This window comes from Xiphias gladius, chromosome 14 (genome assembly GCF_016859285.1).
Source record: "Xiphias gladius isolate SHS-SW01 ecotype Sanya breed wild chromosome 14, ASM1685928v1, whole genome shotgun sequence".
Classification (NCBI taxonomy): domain Eukaryota; kingdom Metazoa; phylum Chordata; class Actinopteri; order Istiophoriformes; family Xiphiidae; genus Xiphias; species Xiphias gladius.
Window position 1 is genome coordinate 17,670,729 of NC_053413.1, and position 26,551 is coordinate 17,697,279.

The 26,551-nt window shown below is 40.9% G+C and overlaps 1 protein-coding gene across 3 annotated transcripts; it reads left to right on the forward strand.

The window, feature by feature from the left end:
- The first annotated feature begins 314 nt into the window (after nt 1-314).
- Nucleotides 315-22,955, forward strand: wnt9a (wingless-type MMTV integration site family, member 9A). Of its 3 annotated transcripts, none has more exons than XM_040144710.1 (4): nt 315-499; nt 14,833-15,092; nt 15,241-15,503; nt 18,555-22,955. In XM_040144710.1, the coding sequence occupies exons 1-4, from the start codon at nt 408-410 to the stop codon at nt 19,047-19,049; spliced, it is 1,110 nt and encodes a 369-aa protein (XP_040000644.1). In that variant the 5' UTR covers nt 315-407; the 3' UTR covers nt 19,050-22,955. The 3 variants fall into 3 exon arrangements, with proteins under 3 accessions (XP_040000644.1, XP_040000645.1, XP_040000646.1); XM_040144711.1 differs by lacking the exon at nt 315-499 and adding an exon at nt 932-1,144; XM_040144712.1 differs by lacking the exon at nt 315-499 and adding an exon at nt 932-1,079.
- The last annotated feature ends 3,596 nt before the right edge of the window (nt 22,956-26,551 follow it).

Consider the following 26,551-nt stretch of genomic DNA (forward strand, 5'->3'; position numbering starts at 1 on the left):
GCCTTTCTGGAAATATACTGTCACTGAAGGTAAACGAGTATTTTATCATCCAGTACAAGCCTGCTCAGACTGACCTCGGGCTGCGCAGAACACTGACGGCTTCAAACGCCCACAGAGGAGAGACTGTCACGCCAATCATAAATTAAGACGTTTAAGATGATTTATCTGTCTGAAACCTGCAAGTGAATTGTGAATCAGTTCAGCTCTGGGTATGTATTGCCCTGTTACTCCCCCCTCCCTCCCTCTCCCTCCCTCTCTCTCTCTCTCTCTCTCTCTCTCCTTCTGCTCATGGGAGGAGCGCAGCGCAGCGCAGCTCCTCTCCGTATAAGAAGTGTTGAACATTGAGCAAGGGATTTTACACAGCTACTCAGGAGAAACGAAATGATCTGCCCTGGAGCCGCAGCAAAATGCTGGATGGACACCTACTCCTGGGATGGTTATCATTCACAGTTATAGTGTATCTTCTCAACTTGCCTGGACCGACCGCAGCATATTTCGGGTAAGGACCGAAAGACATTACAGCATGTCCGTGATGCTGCTTTCATTGATTTGATTGGCTCCTGAATTACAAAAGCCGGTGACAACTTTTTCTCCTTTAACTCCCCGTAAAGTTTCCTCTCAGACAAGTCTTTTCAGGGGGAAACAGAGACAAACTCGTTGATTTTGATTTATTTCAAGACGCGTTATGATTGCACTAATGTCTGCGGGTCAGTGAGGTGTCATTTGGCTCAGCAGCCTCACAGCTGGTGGCCGCAGCATGTCCTCTGCACAGTATTTGGCCTCACTAAAGCTGCTGACAATTATTATTATTATTACTTTTATTTGTGTGTGTGTGTGTGTGTGTGTGTGTGTGTGTGTGTGTGTGTGTGTGTGTGCGTGTGTGTGACAAGCAGTGTCAGCAAATATCTTAGCAGGCAACGAAACTGCAGCCTATCAACACAGCATCTATTATAGGTAGATGAACGCAGCCTCGCAGTAATGTTGGCCGAGGAGACTTCACCCCATTCTTTCCCTGACAATTGAGCCAGCGCCCACTGTAAAGTAGCCCCTGGCACGTTTGAATGGCAGGTAGCGGTCGAGTGAGTATTTTGCACTTGTAAAATCATATCCTCAGTCGACTCTGAAAGCAGCCGCGGAGCGAAAGGTGAGTGTATATGCCGCAGACTCAACAGCTGGTAACAATAAAGCAATCTTGACTGACTGAACTGGTGGCCGAAACGTCTGCTCAGCTTGCACAGAAAAATTCCCCCATCCAGCATAAACATCACACAACTCCGGCAGGGGTTTTTCTGCTGCCTCCATCAAGTTTAAAAACACTTTGGAACACGTGTCGGGAAATTAATCCTGAAAATTTAGTGTTTCATGAATCATGTCATATACACAATAATGTTTAATTTAGAAAGAGCACAAGGGTTTATATTTCAAAGTAAGTCATTCCCAGGGAACGCCTTGGATTTTAGGTGTAGCCCACTATGACCTCCACTTCAGAGAGGCTACTCATGCACTGAACTCCAGTTCTTCTGCTCACATGAAGTGCGCTCTCGGTTTTTCTTTTCTGTCCCGGAGGAACATTTTCAGCGCAGGGAGGCCAAGGTCATTCAAATGAGGTCAGCGTTTCAGATGGGACAGCAGCCATGTTTCACCTGGAGCTCAAGAGTTTTTACATAAAAATTACAACAACAGCAACAAAAAGAAAAATGGGGGGGGGGTGGCACCCAATGTTTGGAAACTGACAAGGCAAAATGTAACTGTCAAGCTGGCATCTCATATGAAACAGAAGCAAGCTCGGGGTTTTTTTTTTTTTTCCGTAGTATCTACAAATATCTGTGTTGATGGGTGTTGTTAGTGCTCCCCTTGGCTGCAAACAGTGCAGAGGCGCAAGGAGACAAATGGCAGTGGACTGTGGGGTGATGACACTTGAGGGCTTTCCAGCAGAGTCAAATTTATGGTAGGTATGGCTGTTGTGCAGGATCCAGGAGTGTTAGCCGATCTGGGAACTGTTGTGAATCTGCAAAAGAGCACGGTCCCGTTAAGACTGGTGTGTTAGACTGGTCGACCTGTTGAAGTGGGTGTCACTTTCTTCAGATTATCCTACATAAAAGTCTCCAAAAAGTTAAAAAACGACAGGCAGTGTATACAACGACGTCAGTTTTGAACACTCTCTGGGGATATCAAACTGTCTGAATAAACCGGGTATTTGTAAATTACACCCGGTTTTTCACATCTCTGGGTAAATGATGTTCTCTCTTGGGTGTTGCACCAAAGTGTTTGCACTCATCTTTGGAAACTGGGTGATGCAAACATGCAGTATGGCACCTGTAATAGCAGGGAATATCACAGCCCTCCTCCGCAAAAAGTCATCATCTGTAATGCTCATGCATATATCTGGTATTTTCTCTGTTTGTGACTCTGTCTTTGGTATCAGTGCAGCTGCGAAGTTGCATTAGAAGGAGGGGAAATGTAACCCCCGCTCCATGTTTCTGTCTCCCTCCCTGTGGCGGTATCGTAATACGCAGGCAGTGCGTATTGAGATTGACGTGCCAAATTGGCGCTCACATCAGCCTTAATGGTCCTAATGGTAATGAACATTTACTTGTTCAGTTAGCTCTTGTTTTCAGTATCCCTCTGTCAGTCTGCTCTCTATCTTGTGACCTGTGTAGCACAGAGAGGCATGCGGTATTACGATACTGCCGATTTATTATTCTGCGGCCTGGCGAGAAGGGAATATGAATGAGCGTCAGTGAATGATTTAGCCCTGCAGCTGAGGAACACGAAACATACAGAAGGAGCCTGCGCAGGTGACACAGATACAAAATGTGACTGCCCCGCGGCCAACTTCCCAGTAACTCGACACCGGTGACACTGCCGCACAGTCCTGCTCAGCTCGGACTGTGGGACATTCTAACATAAACCTGTTCAAATAAATATTCCATGAGCACGAGGCATCCTAGGGCCTCCTGGGTACTGATTTACTCAAAATAGAGGGTCAATGTTGCATACCCAATTTCCAGAGTGCGGTGGAGCGTAAGTGTAACATAAACACAATCTCTCCTGCCCATAGTCTGCGCAGCTGAGGGTGGGGTGGGATTCCTGGCGTAGTCAAGCACCCGCTTAAATTGTCATCCTTTGCCACAAGAATGTGAGCGCTCATTTTCTCTCCCCTCAGCCTGTTGTGGCAGGTGCTGGTTCTGCTAAATCCGTTATCATTGGAGTTTGAATTGGAGGTGTCTGTCGAGCTATCCTCACTTGACTCCATAGGGTTACAGCACCTTGATGAGATATTGGGAAAACGGTTGGAGAAGGAGGAGTTGGAGGAGGAAGCGCTGATTTGACCCCCGTCAGGGCCCAGACTGCTCTCTCAGACTACCGGCGGTTTAAACTTGAGTTTTGGTAAAAGGCATGTCATTCTGTGGTCTTGCAAACTGTGCTGAATGTGAGTCCTGACACCGAGTCAAGAGTTTGTTTTTATTTAGTTCATGTTCGACATATACAGGAAGGCTGCCCACAGTCATGCAACTGGGATTTACCAATCACTGAGGCACGACAGCATCTGGAAGAAGCAAATATAACGGTTGCTATTACTTGCTATTTAATTACTGTGAAATCCTTAAACACTCTATCATTAGTTTGTTCCTGAAGCATAGCTGGTGCCCTTTCAGATGATATTATTGTTTTCAGCGCTCCATTAAGTGAGGCAGTGTGCCAAAAACAACAGGATAACAAATGGGATGTGTGTAAATTTACTGATGAGGAGTGACTTTTCAGTATGCGGCTGTAAAAGGTTTTTATCACTGTGCTGAATTAGTTCCTGGTGTGTATCAAACGGCAGTGTGTTTTTAAAGCCCTAGCACAGCACAGAAAAGTTACAAGTTGTTTTTTAGGCGGCTCCATGTAAACATTTCCTTTGGTTCCCTCCTCTCTCTCCCCTCCCGTCTTCTGGATTGCCTGCCTCATGTGCGTGTCGGCATCCCTGCAGTGGTTTATGGGGAGCTGCTGGGTGATTACCACTCATTAGGAGCAGCAGAGTGAGTGTGGGCTCAGGCTGGCGTTGCCTGGCAGACAGTGGTGGCGGGCGTCTCACTACGGGGGCCTTAAGGACTGAATAGCGCTGACGTGCAGCAGGGCGGGGAGCACCGTTGATAGAGGGATTTCCCAACTTCATAGGATATCCTGTGGCCACAGCCACACCTCAAAGGGTATCACTTTACTGTGAGCCAAGAAGATAGGATTCTCTCAGCACTGGCGCTGTGACCGTGTAGCATGGTGAGATCACGCAAACCTGGAAGCTTAGATAACAGACCGCATGGGCTCTGAAAAGAGAGAGCCTTGTTTTCTTTATATTTCTGTTTGATACATCCGGATTTGAGCTAAGCTGCGCTTTGCTTTGAGTGCTCTGCTCTGTGACATCCCTCTGGAAAGCTCTGCTATGCCCATGGATGCCACAGGGTGGTGCAGTGTCTTCTGAGAGTGCAGGACGGTCCTCCATCAGCACTTTGTAACCTTTTTGTGTAACTGTAGGAGAGTGGGAAATGAAATGTGAAAACATCAAATCTAAAGGCCGCCAAGTCTGTGTAAAAATAATTTAGGAAAGGAAAATAGTTCTACGTATGCTTAGTTGTGGTCAACCTGCATGAAATTGTACAAAGTGTCTAATAACTTTTGCTTACAGAGCAAAAATTCACCTCTGCGCACAGAGTAGTATGTCTTCTCCAAACTGAGTGATGCACAGTGTTACTGTTTATTTTACAGGTTGAATCATCAGAAACTGCAGACGTTGGTACACACCTTTGTTATGAAGGTTTTAGCAGTGTCTGTAGTGGGTTGTTATGGGACTCATGCTGTGTAATAACATGGTTGTACTGAATATTTTTGAAGATTACACGGTTTGGTGAGGCTTTTAAAATGTGTTTTGCCTGCTCACATTTGAAGGACTTACAGCTCCGGTGTCGTCAGTGCGCCGAAGAGACCGCAGCTAAGACATATTTGATTTTAAAAGGACGGCAGCTCCAGCTCAGTCCCACCAGTCGGCCGTGCACATGATTGGTGGACAGTCAGAAGATATGGGAGGAAAACTCCCCTTGAAGGAAACTCTTGTTGGCCAAACTGCACACACATGATGATCTTTGCAGATGCAGCTGGAGACATGGGCAATTTGCAAAACAGGAAAACTAATATAGACTCAAGATACTTCCTGTGGTCAAGCATTGATGAGATGATGCTAGTTAGTGAGACCGCTATGTCGTGTGTTTTCCATTCTTGACCACAGGCGAGTTTTCTCTCCCTGGTTTGTGGGGATAGAAGACACATGGCACTTGACATGTGCCAAGATTAGCAGATTGAGAAACCTTCACTTAAAGTTATGGTCTTCTTGAGAATACCTAGGAGATGTTGACATATTTGGTCTTTTTTTTTTTTTTTTTTAATTAAAAGAATTTCTTTATGCAGCAACCAACATAAAATCTAAGTTTTTATTCTCATGCACCCGTTTTGCAAAGATTCTTAATTTCATAAAGGACATAAGGAAGTTGACCAAACCTTTCACAGCTGCAGGGTCAGACTTTTAATGCACTTTATCTGGATGATCAACTTGCATCAACACAATCCTATAGGAGCCTGACCTGACATGCACTCAGATACTCCACTCAAATGTGTGTGTTTGCCAAGTGGGTGTTATTATATAGACTAAGGGTTGCCCCAAAAGGCATGTTTATCCATAAAGCCTGAGCATTAGTTTGAGAATGGACACACTCAGACGTACACTGACGTGAATGTGCCTAGACATGGTAGACGTTCTCTGTTGTGATTAAGCCCGGAGGAGTTTTTGTTTCATGTCAAAAATGGCCCATTCGCATGACTTTCAACTGGTTACTGCTGCCTTAATCATAAATTGTCAAGAGTCAAACTTTTTGACCCCACGTGATAAATGAGCAGTGTGTAGGTGCACTGAGGCACATGCTACGGGGGAATATTAACACGTTCCATTTTTAACTTGGAAATAACTGTCAGATTAATCTTTTTGGCTTTAATATTTTACAGCAGATAAAAAACAATAACATGTTGCGTTTTTTGGTTTTTGCATTTGAGTTCTGAAGGCGTTTCAGGAAAAACTAATCTTTTATTTGTAAGAGTAAATAACCATTAATGAACGCAGCCACTCGCAGTTACTGAGGCATGAGTGATTCAAACACCTACTGTTTTGTTTTGGATTTTGTGGTTTGAATTTTCATGCTTGGTTAATTCACAGAAATACTTTTGCCCAGCATAACAGAAATGAACAAACCTTCAGTCTCTAAACACATCTAAATATCTGCTTTCTAGTATTGCACAAAGTTCATAGTCAAACTGTTGTGCTCACCCGCCAAATAACCATAGTCTGGGTCTTGTGTCAGCATGTGCGAATCGGTGAGAGCCGAGTAAAGCATGTGTGCCTGAACGTGTTTGGTGCGTCGGTGCGCTGGTACAGGGCTGCTCTGTGCCATGGTGTAGGCTAGAACAGGGGAGTCATGCGGACACTGCTGCGCGCCCAATCTGTGCCAGTCACACAGTGACTATAACTGAGCTGCTGACCTTAGAAGCCTTGGTTCTCACATAGCAGTTAAACCTCTTACCATGCCCCACACTCCCTTCCCCAAACCCAGGTCCTTCGGTCCCTACGCTCAGCTACCAGCGCTTGCGTTCAAGGCTATGGATTAAAAAAAATTAGGCAGAAGGGTAACTTTTCCCCCTTTTTTATGAATTGAAAAAGAAAGATATTTTTATAGCGCAACTTTATGTGTGGAAAAACTGAGTGGGAATACACTGATTTAAAAGAAAATATGCCTAATGCATCATGTCATTCACATTTAAAATGTCAAGAGAGTACATGTCCAGGAACCTGACCTGATCAATTGGTGGGAGTAGCCTGACATGGCCTTTGTGGGTTATAAATGACCAGAAGGGACAGCAGATGACATAATTCTGGGTCATATCCTGTTAAGTCATACAAGATAGCGGACTTTCCCCACTCACATTGTGGATAGCTGTGCTTCTAAACGTTGCATGACATTCCCACTACGCAGAAAGGCTCATTACTCAACTAATAATGACTTACTGAGTCCCAGGCCTGTACCACTTTGTTTTCAAAGTCGTTTTGTCATGTTACTGTACTGTGTCAGTCACAGCTTGTTAGGAGTAGTCACAACACCCAGTGCTTTCAACCAGTGACTAATCTTATCGTAGCCTCATACATAATCGTCTACTCTTTCCCCTATTTTCTAGTCTTAATGAGTTGGAGAATGAACGGTGTCACTATGGAGAAACTGTCTGAGATCAGAGCAGAATTTCTTCCCTTATAAACTTCTTGGAGGTGGGCAACTGTCTGGAGACTCCCTGTACCAGAGTGCCATTCGACACTGATTCATGGTTTCTACAATTATTCAAGTCTATGCTGTGGAGCACATTGTCAGCCATAGTTAGAGTGGGCCAGAGGGAAAGCACCACACACACTCACATTCCTACTACCTCTGGCATGGCCTGGGCTGTGATACACCAGATGGGACTTGGGCAGGGTGGTCTGAAGTTCATCCAACATTTCTGAGAAAAGCACACACTTTTTTTCCCCCCAAAAGGAGCATTTTAAATGCTGTGACGGCAGGAGGGAAAAAGTGAAAGAGAGAAAAGGAGATCAGCACTGGCGAATTTAATTTCCTACAAAATTCAATGTTTCATTTAATGAATAATATTAACTTTTTTTCCAATATACACAGATTAATCTCAGGTGAGCACAGCAGTTTTTCTTCATGACAGTTGAACTGTTACAGGACAGATGTTCACGTCTGTCATTGTCTTGAGTAAGTTACATTCGTAGACAGCGGTGGTTTTGTCTAGAGGAGGCTTTGTTTTGAGCCAACAACTGGGTGGAATGATTGGCATTTGTTTAGAGTAATTGACCAGAGGGAATAGGGGGAGTGTGGAGAACAGGAAAAAAGGAGGAGGTGGGTTTGGTTGTGATCTAGGAGACACCAGACCACACAACCTGCAAGTTCAGACTGATGAAGAAACTGTGGCTTTTGTTGCTTTTTCTGCCTGGGCGCATTCAGCCTCGACTGACTCTTGGAGGTGTTGACTTAAGGTTCTAGGTGCCCATATGCATGTGCACATGCACGCGCACGTGCACATGCACATGCATGCATGCACGCACGCACACGTGTGTATGGTAACTGCATACACAAACTTTGCCAGCACCTGTTAGTCTGGCGGAGTGGAGATGATAAACAGACACTGGCTGGAAAACGCCAAAACATTTGCTGCTTTTTCATGTTTTCATTCCTATCTCCCTATTTGAAAACTGACACAGTGCCAGAAATATGTTGGTTTTGGTAACTCGATGTAGTAGTTTAAAAATATTTACAGTGATTTTGCTCAACAGCTGGACCAGCTAAAGGGGCTTTTCCTTTGGAAACACTGACTTATTGATCTTGCCATAATTATGGGTATTGGTAGTACATTGTTTTTAAAATGTGAATGTCACCTGCAGAAAGCAAAAATATTTGATAAGTTATAAAACATCTAAATAGGGCACCAACTACAGCTTGACTGATTTAAAAAAAAAAAAAAAAAAAAAAGATATATTGGCCAATAATATTTTTTAAAGCATAGCATGAAGAGATATTTTATGATAAGGTTCCCTTAAATTATTTTATTTAGGGAATTAAGACCAAGATATATACGGAGGGGGATGTTTTACAGTTAAACAAGACCAGGTCAAAACCAAGTAAGACTACATGTTAACCAGCAGTCACTTCCAAGCCATTTCCAAGCTGCTGCTCTGCACTGCTAAAATCCTGATTTTTGTATCCGTGACGTCGTCTGACAAAATCACCATACACATATGTTAAAGACAACAGCTGTGCTGTGTTTACCTGTAGAATGATCAGTCAGAGAGAAAGTTGGAAGCCCATTCACGTCTATGCAGCTGCCGTGCAGTCAGTTGAATGAGATGCATATGGAAGTGTGCCTGCGGAGTGAGAGGCGGACCTTGCGCTCGCGGGGTAATACTGGCGACCCTCTTCTACGGAAAGCAGCTAAGGTTTGTCCAAAAAGTCGCTAGGTTTGTGGCTAAGTGCGTTTGTGAAGAAAAGTCGCTAAAGGGGTGTGAAAAGTCAGCAAATCTAGCGACAAAGGCGCTAAGTTTGCAACACTGTCTGTGATTTGAAACAGCAACAGCCAATAGGGAAACTCCAACACTAGGTCGGCCAACCACTAGTGTAATATCAGCACTCAAAAATAAACTTGTCAGTATGTTGGACAAACTATGTAATAGCGACACTGTTTCTAAATGACCACAGACATATCTCTGGCATTTTTGTACTTTAATTTCTTGTTTTCTTGTATGAATATCTGCAATAAGATTTAACTGGCCTACATATCCTCCCCTTCAGTTCTCCAGCTGTGACTAATGATTATTTTTTTATGACCAATTACTCTGTCAATTTTTTTTAAGGATTAGGTCATGTTTATAGAATGTCAGAAAATATTAAAAATGACAATCACAGTTTCCCAGAGACCAAGGTGACAACCTCAGATTGCTTTTACGGTCGGTCCAAAGTTACCCAAAGATTCAAAGCCCAGAGATATTCAATTTACAAAGATATAAATATTTTTTTTGATCCACTAATTGTTTCAGCAAAACATCTAGTGTTTGTAGGGTTTACTGCTTGGAGTACTTAATCCTCGTGGGATTAATCTATACCGCATGGAGCAAGCTGCCTTTGTTTATACTGTATATGCCTCTGTGAGTATATGAATAACACCAGCACTTACAAAGCTATATGTGTTTGTAGCTTATACATGGAGCAAGCACTTCATTTAGGCCAAGAAAGTTAAAGTTAAAGTGACCATATGTTTTCCACTACCTAAGGGTTTATGTATTGTTACCTTTCTTTAGCTATTTATGTACCAAACCAGTGAAGAACGAGCAGAATTACTAGCTGTGGGTCACTTCCAGGGCTATAATGTAAAGCTAGAGAAGGGGTGATGATGGCAAAGTTTAGTGCTAGTCAATGATTTCCTTGAGAGATCGACTCTGAGGCTCCGCCATGTGAAATGACTCGTTTTCACTGAACTCGCTGCATTGGAAAATGTATATAAAGTAAATGTCACGGGCAATGGGAGGTGCTGACAGGTAGAGAGAAAGGTCTAAACAAACAGCAGTGTTACTAAATGAAAGACAGTGGAGGAGGCGCAGCATGAGAGTGGGTCAGTGATGTCTGCGAGGAGTGTGTAGAAGCAAGCGTGTGAATGGAAAGCAAAGCTGAGCAAACATCAGCAAGAATCCCGGCTCGCGTAGGATAACAATGAGTTTTATATGTTGGTGTTATATTCCACGTGTACTTGGTGTTGCTGTGCCAACACCTCAAACAACATCTCAAACAAAAACACCTACAGAAAATGGTCCATGATGTGAAAATACAAAGTTACATTTCTAAGTCAGTATGGCGGAGATATAGTGGAGATGTCTGCGCTTCACTTACTCCCTTAATCATGTGCACCTTTTATGAAAAGCAATTATATTGTGTTTGGCACCACTTCCTAGTAAGGCACTCTTTATAAAGGGTTTATAGTTGTAACAACTGGCTTTTTAATGGTTAATAAAACTTTTCTTAAAACTTTATAGATCAGTTATTAGATGCACAAATTTTGGGTTGCCAGGTTGTGGAAAATCCCTTTTGGCTGGTGCTTATCCTTTGTATTTGGTAATTAAGGTGTTTTCATTGTTGTACAGCTGAAACTATTAGTTGAATAACAGAACAGTCAATCGACAGAAAATTAATCTGCAACAATTTTGATAAACCATTAATTGTTTACAACATTTTACAAGTGAATATGCCAAAAAATTTGGGGTTATACTTTCTAGAATTTACTAATTTTTTATGTATTAGTAAATGGACTATTTTCGGGTTTCAGAGTATTGTTTTTAGACAAACCAAGCTAATTTAAGACATCATCATGAGCTCTGGGGAAATTGTGATGGGCGTTTTTGAAAAAGGGTTTTATAACATTTTATAAATCAAACAATTAATCTATTGATTGAGAAAGTGATTGGCAGAATAATTGAAAATGAAAATAAGAATGTGATGCAGCCCCAAAAATGTTGGTAATCAATTAATTAATGAATAATAAAATGTGAACAAATGGATTTTGGTCCAGATCCAATGGTCTTTTTGACCAAGGAAAGTGATAATGTCAAATCGTCAAATGGTTCAGTCTGCGAAAGGGATTTTTTTAAAACAGTTTGGCAACCCCGAAGTTGTTCTTATTAACAACTTATAACTGCTCTATTAACAAATCCATTAGTTAAAGATTATATACGCTTTACAAAAGGTTCTTTATCAGAAAGTGGGGCCTTATATTTAAAAAAAAAATCATTGAGCTTTACTGGGTTATCAGAGATGACGTGTGGTTGTGTTTTTCCATTTTCCCCAATAAAAGTGTTCATCGTTATGGGAAAACACAATAATGACTTCCATTTAACCAAAGATTTCAAGTTCAGATTTGTAATGATTTTTGTGATTCAGCGACTGTACTGTTTTCCAGTTCCTTTTTTTCTTCTAAGTGAGTTGAGTGAGTTCATTTTTCAGCAAACAGCAGAGTGATATTTTTTGATTTTTGCAGATCACCATTTTGGAATGTGTGACCCTTCGGTGTGACAACAGGGGTCACAGTCCTGCATTCAGTGAAAATATTACCTTTCATTTCCTGAAAATTTGAATGAAAGAGGATGGATTGACGTCCAGCCCTACTCTTAGACTTGTAGATATCAAAAAAGTCCATCCCCTAATAGGATAGTGGATGTACAAAGACAGAAGAAATGGAATCAGTGTACATCTGTGATACCATGCGACACCTGGTCTGCCACAGAGTGAAAACATGCACAAGAGCAAACCCTGGCAGGTATTGTCTTCTCAGGAGGGGTGAAGGAGTGTTTCTCCGCTCTCAAATCTCTCCCCTCCGCACTTTGCCCTCAGGCGGTCTTTGTAACTAGCTAGAAATATGCCTTTGTGTAAAAAAGCCTCAGAGACAGTAGCGCTGAGATCAGTGTCATGTCATCTTTGGCCTCCCTCCAGCTCTGCTCAGACCATCTTTTTGTCTCAGACAGGCAGACGTCATACAGACAGTTGAGGACTGTCACTCTAATGGTCTCCTGTTTTGGCAGGCATGTGGGCTTTTTGAGGATTTGACGCTGACATGTGTAACTAGCCATGTCTTACTCAGGAATGTACGCATCATGTTGATGGTATAGAGTAAATACACATACATAGTACAAATTCAATTAATATTTTTTTGTTAATTTGCAGATGCATACAGTAGTAGATTGTCACCTGGTGTAGTGTGGATTTGAAAAATATCTTGAATCTTTCTTCCAGACTGTTGTTTCATATGGACTTACGTAGGTACTCCATGTGGCGCCATCATTCAATCCCTGACTGCTTGCTTCCCATAGAAATGTTGTGGAACGATTGTCAGTCATCATACGGTGACAGCTGGAATTGTTTGCTTTGGCACTTTGAATTTGTTTCCATGGCATTGTTAGCACAGCGTATTTTAACAAAGCATGAAACAATTAAGAGGAAAATGTCAGTTATTCAGAGAGAGACACAGTTCTCGTGCATTGTGTATGCCTCGCTCTGTACGCTTCAAACCGTACATTTTTTAACTCTGTAAGTGTGTTGGGAGAGCAATCTCCGTCAAGACACAGCTTGCCAGGTTTCCATTTGAAAATTCATAGCTGTCAGACAAGGAAAGGCAAACATGCTTTGTAAAAAGGAAACCATTTGACCCAATCTGAAAGCAAATCCTGATGCCTCCTCTTTGATTTGGCTGCTCAGATTCTCAACCAGGCTGTGAATGCACTGCAAAGACGATATCATATAGCATATGCGAACTATTAAGTCCATTGGTATGAAACTGAGGACTCAAGGGGAAACATATCAGTCAGTTATTGGACTTAATAAAACAAATCTCTTGTAGAAGAACTCCTGTGACCTTCTCCTAGAGGCTGAAGTGAATATGAGTGGTGACAGGGTCTTCTGTGAAAAACAGTTATGAAGTAAAAAGATAAGTAAAGTAGGTTGCCGATCAACACTTCTGGTACATTAGCTAAACTGGTGTGGACATCCAGCAGGTGCTCTGCACCTTTACAAAAATATTGTAGAATAATTTCTTTTATACTGCTTGGCTCTTTTAAACTCCATGGCAGTTTTCCCATTTGGTGTGGTTACTCTTCACAATAGTCTAGTTGGACTTTTTTAAAATTAAGTTAGCTGTATATACGCTTTTCACACTCATGAAGGGATGGAAAATTGTTGACAGATTGTTGATTTAATGACATTGTAATATTGTAATACGCACTTCTTTTTGTCTAAATTTATGATGACAAGCAAATGGTTGTAGAAACTAAAATAAGACACATGAAAAGTTTTAAATGTCGTTTAATTATAAATTTTAAGTTTAATTTGACATTACAATTTCCAGAATACCATCAAGTTCAAGGCAACAAGTTCAAGGCAGCAATATTGTGATACTGTGTGTGTGTGTGTGTGTGTGTGTGTGTTTTTTAATATATCTTTATATATATATATGTAATATAATATAATCAACTGTATCCATAAGACTACAGCAGCTGCAAAAGGTCAAAGTGCTGCATTCTATCTATGTAGCATTAAGCGAGGTGTCAATCTATGCCCAAAAGTGTCCTTTAAATGTCTGCAAAGAGACGTTGGCTTGGGGACTATTGTGAGCTCTGTAAATCCATTTATTCTTCAGTTTCACTTTAAGGGTGTAAAGGAGGCCAGAAATTACACATAATGAACAAGTACAGTGCCAATCCTGTCAGTTGGTGTGACCAAAATGGTCACAGGCTCACAGTCATGTCCCCTGTGTGAGTTTATGAAAGTAATGCTCTGCTTTCCCCATCACAACCTCAGAACGCTGGTTGTCTGTTTTGCCAGCTATGTGGCATTCCCAGCTTTGTGTGTTTTATATATGCTTCCCTTAAATAAACTGACGAGGGGAGTGCAAGTCTACCACATGTTCTCCATACCATGTTTAGAAGTGAAACTTCTGCCTGTTATATTTCAAATAGATTGCAACTTTAAGATCCTGAATGCTGGAATTTTGTTATGGGGATTCTATAATGAGAGTGTACATCCTGCCCGTACGATCATGTTTAAATCTATACAAGCGAGTGACATTCCCCCCTCAGGAAACGATATAAATATTAAACCAAGTATCCGCTGGCTACTGTTTCACATGCATGTGGTATGACTGTCACGTTCACTGCATGCTATTGTTTGAAATATGTCCCCATACCAGCTGAATGCCTGATTAGTCATGATATACAATTTACAATCTCAATTTAATATCCGCAATACTGTGGGCAGTGAGCGGCTGGTTCTGTGACTTGATTTGTGTGATACGGATCTAAAAACTGGGGACAAAATGGTGTGAGGAACTTTATGAAAAGAAAGAACTCTTCCACCTCTGCAGAGAGTTTGCTCTATACACAGACACGCCTGTGCTGGAGGTTGATCTCAATCTCCAGCAAATGTTGAATTCCCCTGAACATTAACCACTGAACAGCTGAATTCATTTGAACATTAACCAAACTTTTGAGCATTATATGCCCCAGCTGTGCTTCCTGTGCTGTTTATGTAGTATATCTTTGCAACTCTTATTGTTTATCCAGGAAGGTCAGCATCCTGCATTTTATTGGATACTTTATCAAGATGTATCCACTCCCTCTCTGTGCCCTGTTTAAACTGACCTGACTGTGACTGTGATCTTTCCCTCCAGGTTGACAGGTAATGAACCGTTGTCTATCCTGCCACTGAACTCTCTACCAGAGGAGAACGTGGGCAGGGCCCACTACAAGCTGTGTGACCGGCTCAAACTGGAAAAGAAACAGCGCAGGATGTGCAGACGAGACCCGGGCGTGGCAGAGACCCTGAGAGAGGCCATCACCATGAGCGCCCTAGAATGCCAGTATCAATTCCGCTTTGAGAGGTGGAACTGCACCTTAGAGGGGCGCCACCGAGCCAACATACTAAAGCGAGGTATGAGCAGATAAAAACGTCATTTTGAAATCTTGAGTTGCATAAACATTTTAATTTTACAAGTTACTGTATCCTCTTAATTCCAGAAGTAAAGATCTTATTTCTCCATTTCCCTTCTCATTTGTCACTCTCACCTGTTCCTCTGCAGGATTTAAAGAGACAGCCTTCCTGTATGCCATCTCCTCAGCGGGCCTCACGCATGCCATGGCCAAAGCTTGCAGCGCAGGACGCATGGAGCGCTGCACGTGTGACGAGGCCCCGGACCTGGAGAACCGCAAGGCGTGGCAGTGGGGAGGCTGTGGGGACAACCTCAAATACGCCAACAAGTTTGTCAAGGACTTCCTTGGAAAACGCTCCAACAAGGACCTGCGAGCACGCGTGGACATGCATAACACAAATGTGGGCATGAAGGTAAGATTATACAATCAGAGCATGACGATGGTTTAAAAAAAAGGCACTCCTCTGATTTTACATGTCAATGTCAATTTACTAGTAACGGGCGATACTACTCAGCCTGTGGGAACAGTTGTATGATATCTTCTGTGGCTATGGAGGAGCTTTCTATAGTCTGAGAAAACTCTTTAAGTGACATCACTTATATTTAAAGCTGCTGTAATCAATATTTTTATATCATTAAATGACCATGTGTTATCTGAAAGGGTTTGCTCATAGTCATAGCCCCATCAGTTCCCCTTAGGTCTATGGAGTGATATAGCACCTTTCGGCTCAGTGTTTTGGTTTTGTGGTCCTCATTTTAACTTTTTTCGTGCAGGCTCACTGCTCTCATCACTGTTGTTGCCAGCCGCAAAAGGCAGCTGTTTTCTGTGAAAAAACTGGACGCTACCTGCCCAGCACCAAATTGCAGACAGACAAAGTGACAAGTGAGCTGGTTTACCTAGCGGCACATTTAGCAGCTAAAGAGACAGATATTTCTCTCAGGAGCTGAGAGGAGCTAAAGACAGAGTGAATATTGGACGGCCAGAAACACGACTCCAAATGAATGCTAGTGTTGCTCCACGTCTGCTGGATGTGTAAAACACATTCACCATATTAACTTTACAATGAAGCTAACAAAAGTTGATTTGCATTATCGTAAGTGTAGGATAAAGTGTTTTTGCAGCTTGACCCATACCAGGGAAAGAAAGTTATAATATCTTGGTACCATAAAGTACCAACTTCATGGAAGTGCAATACTAAATTGTTGGATTTCCCCTTTAATGTCTCATTTAATTTTCCTTTCACTCCTTCAAAGATTATCAAAGCTTATCTGTGACTTTGACAGCAAGAGAATTTTATTAGGTAATATGTCTAAAACATTAAACTATGACTTAATTTAAGTGCGGCAGACAATAATTCTTGTACACCTCAGTGAAGCTAGAAAGATTTTAGGGAGTTACATTCAAAGGAAAGAAAAAAAACAATAACTCAGTAATTATTATAGCAGTATATTTACCCCAACTGTCATCTTAATTTATTAAAGTAATAATTTCCACTAGTAAAAACAACAATGCACACATGAATCTAACCAGGACACACTCGTAAAGAAACCAGTTTGAACAGGTCCAGAGTTCATTTGGTGTCACGGAAAGTATTTAAACAGAAATGTTGGCTAATTGCACACATGAATCAGTTAAACGGTGGGAAAACTGTGATAATACAATACTGTCTAAGTTCTGTGCAATTATGTAGACAAACAGCAACATGAAGTGCCAATTCATTGTGAGCCTTATCCCGGATATTCTGAACTACCATATCTTTGATTTTGCTTTTGTAACGCTGGAGTTTAAACATTACATTGCTGGTAAATGACCGCTGTCCAAGACAAAACACACTGTCCAAATATATAGTTAACATGACCACAGCAGATTGACATTGATAGAGTTATACATGGGGCATCTCAGCAGAGTGAAATTACTGAAGAAATACTATTCAGTTCTGAATGATCTCCAGTGAAGCGAGAAAAAAAAGAAAGCTTAAGCTGATTAAAGTAATTGCTACTGTAAATTTGGTGAAATCTGAAAGTGCCCATTAGTCAATATTTGGTTTTCTCTTTCTTATTAGATAGTCAACAACTCTCACTTGTGCTTTGGCACAATTCAGCAATTGTTTGTGGTGAGCAAATATGGGTTTTTCATCTTAGAGGTAAAATAAAAAAGAGGGAATGGTCTTAAACTATCAAGCCAAAGCAAACTAAAGGTCTGGAAACTGTTGCTTTTACTCGGCTTTTCTCATATTGTAGCCATTTTCATTTTGGTTTTCAAAGTAAATTATAGCTGAGGCACACTTCCCAAATGTTAGCAGACACAAAACCCTCCCAAAAGGCCAATGCAGGCTCTTCCTTTTCAGCTTGGCTCACCCCAAAATCCATTCTCTCAAGAGATTCTATTTGTGATAAAAGATTTACAACGTTGTTTTTGCTCTTTTTTGTGATTTGCACATGTAGTGAGGTGTACCGCATTCATTCAGGATTAATTCCCACACGGAGGACGAATCTGGAATGTGCTAGCCTCTGCATCCCCCCGACATTTAAAAGCTGACGTATCAAATTTTCTTGACCTGCTGGTGTGATGAATATGCACTTCCTGTTCCCCGATCTCTTTCACAGTCTGAGAAAAGAACTGGTGATGCTATCCAAACCCCGTCTAAGAAAATGTGTTATTGTCATTGATTTTTGCACACACACTGCATTTGACATTGTGGTTGACGCTTAAGTGAACTTCGGTTGACCGCTAAGAGGTTGAGTACTGTTAAAAAAACGTGTAGTCGTCTTTTTAGCTGATGATCTTGATGTTTCACTTGCAATTATGTATGTCTAATGTATGATTTTGTATAAGAGAGAAGACTTTTTTTATGATTCTTTTCTCTTTCTAACTGTTTGCATTACTTACTCTGTGTAAATACAAAGTTAACGCGCTAGAATATTGGGTTGATCAACTCTGGGTTTAGAAAACAAAACGGTAAAAGGACTAGAATAGTGACCAGCCCGTGGCTGTCTGAATGGATTGTCTACTTGTGGGTGCTTCCAAGCAATAACCTCCCCTTACTGATCAAATAACAGTTTGAGTTTAGTCAAATTGAGTTTAATCAAAATCTCATCTGTGGTGATATCATAACAGAATCAATCCTCCCACCTCCCAACTATTATTCACTTACTATTTTATGTGACGGCTTAGACAAAGTGTTATATTGTTCTCCTTTAGTTCACAAGCAATAAGCAAAGCTTTTGATGTTCCCCTTTTATCATGATATCAAAAAGAGCAGTGAATGTAATAATTTTCCATTATATCTATGTTCCTACCAAAGCACTATACTCCCCCCTTATCATCTAATTATGAGCATATTTGGGTAACTGGCTCTTTGAACTGCTGCTTACTAAACAAAGGCTCATTAAATTATACAGCTTTCATTATATTCCTTTAATGTTTCATGGCAGTTAACAGTATTCATCTGCCTCTGAACCAGGTAATCAAGGCTGGAGTGGAGACCACTTGCAAATGCCATGGCGTCTCTGGCTCCTGTACCGTCCAGACCTGCTGGAGACAGCTCCTGCCCTTCCACGAGATCGGAAAGCAGCTGAAGCAGCGCTACGAGACCTCCGTCAAAGTTGGCAGCTCCACCAATGAGGCGACAGGGGAGGGAGAGATCTCCACAGGCCGGAGCCAGCAGCAGCAGCAGCCGCCACCCCTGCCTGGCCTGAATGAGCAGATCCCTCGCACTATGGACCTGCTCCACATCGAGGACTCTCCCAGTTTCTGTAGACCCAGCAAGTACTCGTCGGGCACAGCAGCCCGCAAGTGCTACAAGGATAAGAACTGCGAAGCTATCTGCTGCGGGCGAGGCCACAACACTCAGAGTAGGGAGGTGACCAGGCCCTGCCAGTGCCAGGTGCGCTGGTGCTGCTACGTCGAATGCAAGCAGTGCACACAGAGAGAAGAGGTCTATACCTGCAAAGGGTAAACCAGTCATCTGTCAGTCCCAGTGGAGCAAGTGAAAGATGGTCATGTAGAAGAGGAATAGTGGTTTTGTTCTCAAACAAGGTTTTGCTTCCACTGTCGGAACAGTGTCTGAACAAACAAAGAGGAGTGAGCCGATGGAGAAGCAATAAGCACTTTGAGGGATTTCTGTGGGTTGGGGTTCAGGTGTCTTGTGACCCCTGTGTCTGGGGTTTTTCAGAATTAAAAACCATCTCAGACAACTGGGTCAACATCTCAAGCTTTTTGTCACGGTGTTGCCTTGAAGAGAGTAGCTTTTATTTTCATATTAAAAAAAATCCATTGCATCTTCACACAAGAAAACAGAAAGAAAACAAAGATTAGCATCCAGTTATTGAGGATCCAATTCAAGGACAGTAACACCAACAGACTGGTTTCTGGGGCCTTTCCCCAAGAAGAATGGTTTGTGTGTGTGTGTGTGTGTGTGTGTGTGTGTGTGTGTGTGTGTGTGTGTGTGTGTGTGTGTGTGTGTGTGTGTGTGTGTGTGTTTGTTTGTCAATTTTTACATGTCTGTTTGTACATGAGCACGTGACAGATAACGAAGGGGGAGGGGGTTTCGAATGACGACTTTTATGGAAATAAAAACCATATTCAGAGACTGCGAAAAAAGACAGGGTGTAAGATTTACTCTACACGCACATATTTACCCTCACACACATTGTGTGTTTGCATATGTATGTACATAAATTCAGTTATATTGTAATGATATTATACAAGCCACTTATCTAACTATGTTAAAAAAACCACTAACCACACAAATGTATGTTGTTTGTGTGCTCTCGCTCGTTTTTCTTCTTGATTCATGTTGACAAGGCCCTTTGGAAAGCAGCACACTTGTGTCCGTCGTCTTTCTGTGGATAATTTATAGATCCTTTGGGACTACTCCTTCACAGGGAGAAAAAAATTCTAATTTTTTCTTTTTTTTTTTGTAATATAATATGAAACTGAAGTAAATGCATTAACAGAAAATAACTAAACCAGTCAGTTTAGGCTATTCTCGGCCTTGAGTGAACCAGTGTTCAGGGAATAACTTAAACCACTATAACTATTTGGATAAAATAGAGAGAAATAGTGCAAATACAAATAATATCCAAGTTGGAGATGACAATGGCCTTGTTATAATAGCCAATACCGTTGCAACAGGTGATCACTTGACCAGCAAATGGTCCATGTGTGTGTGTAGATCAAAAATTGTTGAGCTCTGCAGAGCTTAAATCTACTTATTAGGACTTTTTTTCTTTAACTTTGAATACTTTGAAGTTGTAAAGAAAACTGTGGAGAACTGGAGGAATTTCACATCCCTCTTTCCTCTTCAGCTGTCCCAATTTGATTGAGCCAAATGACATGCAGTATGTACAGTGATCTGCGTCGGTCAGTCCAAACAGTATGGGGCAACTGAGACGGAAATCTAACTTGCAGAAATGCTCAAGTGAAGATGAAAGCGTAAGCCTCATACCTAATATAAACATGTTTTCTAAGACTAATATTTGTATAATGTTCGGCAAATTGAGTCTAAATACAAACATTGGGGTTTTGCAAATATGCTGTCTTCATTTAGAAGACAGCGTTGGTGTTGAGGTAATTTACTTTTTCATAGTGTTGCTTGGCACACAGTAACACTATGCAGTATACTGAACCCTGCCATGCAACTACAGTGACAGTTCAAAGCAATAGTGTGACGTTTTGGCAAATACACCTATTTTCTTTGTTGCCGAGAGTTAGATGATTGATAATCATCTAGCTACAGCTAGCAGCAAGTTAGCTTAGTTTAGCATGGAGAAACCGAGGGAAACAGCTACCCCGGCTCTGTCTGAGGCAACTCCCCACAAAACTGCAACTTGCCATTATTACATTGGTTTGGTTTATTTGCAGATTAAACACACAAGATACAATGTGTTAATTAGTGACCTTTAGAGGTGCTAGAAGGTGGGTTTTGTTACCTTCAGACAGAGCCAGGCTAGCTGTTTCCCCCCATTTCCATTCTTTATGCTAGGCTTAGCTAACCGGCTGCTAGCTGTAGTCTCTTATTAACCAGAAAAATATGAAAGTGGTATCGCTTTTCTCATCCAATTCTCGGGAAGAAAGCAAATAAGCGTATTTCCCCAAATGTCGAATTTTTCTTATAAGACATAACTATGAAGTCAAAGGTTAATTTTATGAAAAATGCATCTGTACACACAAATGCAGACAATAATATTTCATTGTATTCTCAGCACTTAGTTTCTGGGAACAGTATGTTATATACTATAAGATATAGGACCTTATATGCCTTGTTTTCGATGGGTGTGAATTAACTACTGAGTGAGGGACCCAGCTTTGTATTATGGCGCCATTCACGCACTGAAGCCCAAAAGCCCTTTAAAGTATTTAAAGTTCTGTATTTATAGGTACAGTGCAGTGCAGAATATTTTTTTGGTAAATTGTAAATAGCAAAGGTTTCTTCTCCTGTGGTATAGAGACAAAAGTGAGGCACATGTTCAACTCTCAAAAGCTAACTGAAACAGAAATTGGTAGCAATAAGAAACATTAGGGCAAGTTATTTGTGGAAACAGCAAACAGCTGCTGTAACAAGATGGTTACAGATTGTACGGCAATATAGCACCATGCCAAACATCCTTAAAAATGGCTAAACAGGTGGTTTAATGTTTAAAGATGATTATCGTGATATTTGAAATTAAACCATTATCCCCTACAGCAAAATCATGCTTTAGGAAGAGAACCTTGCTTGGCTTATTTGTCCTGAGGAGATGAATTCCAAGCATTTTGATATGAGGAGGCATGCCATATAAAGACCGGTCAAAACATATACATAGAACTTTGCACGCTACATGGAAACCATAATAGCTATGCTGAGACTCGAAGCATAAATGCCTTCTTCCCACAGCTTCTGGCGTGTGCATTCTCCACACACGCACACTCCTTGGCCCAAACACACTCTGCTTTTGAACAGATTCAAAACAGGCATGACAGGAATACCAAATGCACACTTGGTGCATTTTTGTTTGTTTATAGATTGTACATAGACCTAAATTTTCTCCCGGGGAGCATGATGCAGCAGCCAGCCGGTTTTTAGATGTCACAGTCATCCATATTCTCAAATCCAAAACTCTGCACTGTTTAGTCGTCAGTGGATCATGTACAAAATTCTATTTTGTAGAAAAAAATAAAAGATAAATTATTTTTAAATATATTATGAGCATGTGTTTAGTGTAAATAACGTCAAAGTCTAAATTGATTTTATATCCTGTATTTTTTACTCTGTTTTTCTTTTGGGTGTTTGTTCCTTTTGGGGTGGAGGCTTCAAGAAGCAGTGTATACTTTAAACATATTTCATTTCATATCTCATCATTTGCTGTTATCTAAGCACTAACAAATCCTAACAAATTTAGAATCTACTCACCTTTAGCTGACTTTCGTTCATTCAAACAATAAAGAGACATTTCTGAAAGTATTGGAACAAAATCACAGTCATCAACTATATTTTAATAGGATTTGATCTGTTTGTGTAATCGATTATTCTGTGAAAAGACTCTGGCTTTGTAATGCTGGCCATATGATATAGTATAAACTGATGATGTTGATGATTGCATCAGTGTACACTGGTTTATACTCACTTTTGGATCACTTTACATGTACATGTACTTTTTGTTAGGATTTGTGCTGTGCTTGTAAAACAAAGATAAAACACACCAACACATATATTACCCTTTGTGATGATACTACACAAACAAAGCTTTGTCCATGTTCACTTATTCATGTCTTATGGGAACCCTAAATTATTTTCCTCTACCTCATGTGTATAGCTTGTAGGTATAAACAGATCACAAATGACTGGTAAGAATGTATTTAAGTTATTTAACATCTTTGTATAACAAAGGCGAAAAAAATCTGAAATAATAAATGAATTTTTAAATTATTTCATGTGTGGTTTCATTCTTCAGTTGCACTACCTCTCTATCTCTGCACTATCTCTTGAATAATTGAAATCAACAGAAAACAATGCTGAAAAATCATTAATCAAATTAGTCATTTATAAAGCAAAAAAGCCCAAAATTTTCACTGCATCCAGCCTCTTAAAGGTAAACATCTGCTTCTTTTATGTCTTTGCAAGTTGATTACTCGTGGGTTTTAGACTGGATTGTTTTGTGAGTATTTTTCAATATTTCTATAATCAATCAATCTTCATCAAAAATATTTGAGAAAAGAAATAGATTGATTGATAATCAAAAGAATCGGTAGTTGAAATCGTACTGATGCCTAATTTGAGGTCATACAAATAACCTCATAAATTAACAGTTCTAGCTACAAATCTCAGGATTTAACAAATCCATTTAACACACTGGAGGATCAAATAGATGTTATCCATGCAGCATTTCTCTTTTGCAAGAGTGACTACAAATTGAAGTAATAATGCACAAGTGACCTTGATGACAGGCTACAGGGTGCCCAACGGACAGAAAAAATACCAAAGGATTATAAATCATGGGAATAAATGGAACATATTTTCTGCCAGTGGTAGAAACCTAATATGAATTGTACAGATTGTGAACCATAAATGTGGGCAGCCGTGGCTCTGTATGTACAGTAGAGCGGGTCATCCATTCATTGCAAGGTTTTCAGTATGTTGTCATAGTGTCCTTCAGCAAGAAACCGAACCCCAGGTTGAAACCTACAATGCATTGCTCCTAGTGGTTAGTCCAGCAGCTTGCAGTGTAGTTCATCGCAAAATGTAAGACACTGTATAAACGCATTAATATAAAAAGTCAATTTCCTTTTAAATCTCTATGACTATGTATTTACACATTTTAGACCAAAAAAACTAAACACTTTTCTTTAGAGACAAAAAAAAACAAACTCCAAAACATAGAGTCATTGAGGGGTTTTCCCCCTTTGTTACAGCAGCAAATGGGTGGGAAGGCAATGGGAACTGACCAGAGGATCTTCAGTTCATATCCCTGGACTGCTGGGAAAATGTCTGAGGCCCACCTTTTGAAAGAAGAACATTGACTGAAGCAAAAAGGCCTGCCTGCTATGTAATCAGTCATCGCTGTTGAGGTTAAGTGTTTACAGGAATCTGATACAGATGTTGTTGGATTTTCACAGTTTCATGCAAGATAACCCTCAGGTTGCTAGGACATTTTATATTGATTTAGTGTAAAGAGATTATTGAGGCCACAGTCATATTACACTCCACACTACCATGACAGTGATGTTTTTATTTCAATGTCAAACAAAGTTACCATAAAACTAATTAGTGGAACATATAAACATTTCTGTTTTGGGTTTACAGTGTTCGGACATATGTAAGTGTTGGAGAATTATCCTGCTGAACTTCTTTTATTTCAATAAGCTCTATTCCCTCAGCAGACAGGTGGAGATTTCAGGGAGTTTTCTCTCTCAACAATCTTGCAAATATCTTGTGGCTCATCATACAAGGCTTGATGCTCAACTAATCCATGAGAAAGGGGGCTTTGTGATCCCATGCTGCGAATAGGAGCTTCATGTCCGGTTGCGAAAACAAAACACAATTACAGAGCGTATCTGTTCTAATACCTAAAACATCAGTGGAAAAGCCCATGATATCCCTGACACGTGTACCTAAATTAGCAGTGCAGGAGTAGCACCCTCTTGGTGTTAGCTATTCCTCCCCTGGGTCCTAGCTGCTTTGCTCTGAGAAACTTAGAGGCTTTAATGTACCTCGCTCACTGGACTCCTCCTAACTTCCTGCCCTGTACCAGGCTCTTATATGAGCTGTAACTTTGTGGTGCACTGTAATCTGACAACATTTTGACAGCTGTTACCATGAAGGAAGTGGGTGCAACTAAAGCACAGACTGAAAAGGGTAGAAAAAAAAATCAAGTGAGCTTCACCCCTGAACTGCCCTTGACTACCTTCCATTCACACTCTCATTCTCCTGGTCTGCTTGGTAATGCAACGGGCTGTTAAGCAGAAAGAGAGGATAGTGAGATAATTCTTGAACTGCTGAAAGTGGCAGAGGATTTGTTATTCCAGCATCACCCCACTGCACAGGATGTATGTGTGTTGCCTCGCGGGGGATTTGCTGAGGAGTGTTGATTGTGGTCTACTTGTGCTGGATCATGTAACTGGATGCAGACTTCATGGCACAAAATGTATAGCCAAAGATGCAGGGCCAGAAACACAGAAAGTAGCGGCAAAAAGACTACTGAACCGATCCTAAAAAATTGTGGGAGATATGCTTATTCGCTTTGCCAAGAGTTGGATAAGAAGATCACTACCACCCTCATGTATGTGTGGTAAATATGAAGCTACCAACAGCAGGTGGTTATCTTAGCTTAGCATAAAGACTGGAAACAGGAGTAGACAGCTAGACTGGCAACCTCACAGTGATGAAAAGACTCCAGGAAGGTCCTGAGCCTGGCCAAGAAATGGTCTGGCACTACCAAACTAAATGTTGCTAAAACTGATTGGTGCACAGAAATATGTACCTTTTCTGACTCAGCCCCACCAACTTCAAAACCAGTTAGAACGGCCCAGAGGAAAACATCAATTATAGAAATCTCTCATGTGAAACAACCAAAAGTGTTTCAAAACTGTTCCAAAATGGTTTCCTGGCAGTTTTCATGGCCTTTAAATGTATACAGATTTGCCACGAATTAAGCTTTAATTATGGAGACACCCTGACGTGAAGAGAGATTATGTAAATTTTGCTGAACGATGGCCACAAGTGTCAATTCTGCGATAAAAGAAAATATTAAAATCTAATTGCACAAAAAAGGAAGCTAGCAAGAAGTTATTTAAAGTTTGCTAACATTCCCTAATATTAGCTAGCCACCATAAGCCACTGGTCATACCAGACCGAGTAAGGTTGTAGCAACAAAAACCCCTTATGTATACTAACCTAAACAAGAGTGTGTTGTATTGGTTATGAATTCAAACTTGTCATTTTCATGGAGAAGAATGTGTTATTTTTCCCTCAAAAGATAAATCATCTTACTTTAACTCTGTTTTGAATACATGAAAAAGACAATAAAATTTGACAAAGGTTTAAAAAAAAAAAGTAAGACTTGAGGATAATTAACGAGAATCCAAGCATTAGCTGCTCAGAGAACGGCTCATCGGGTTAAACATATGTACCGAGCACTATGAAAACACCTTAGCTCATGCCACAGGTCTATGGAACTCACAGATTTATGATTTTTTTTCAGCATGTTGGGAAAAAGCGAGTTCCTCTCTGGAAACTGTGATAGGGGTCTGAAGGGTATGTGCCTTCCTCGCCTCCTTCCTGCGCCCTGCCCAATAGCTTGCCCTGTTTATAACTGTTTTTGATTGTTGTTAAGTACCTGTCAGAGCTCCTGCTTGTCGCTCATGCCTGGAAAAACATGTGATCTCAGCATCTCTCAAAACAGGAGCAAATTAAGAAAATGCAGTGCATTAAGGAAAAATACTTAGCGTACTGTAAATACTGTATCTGTTGGCGCGAATTTC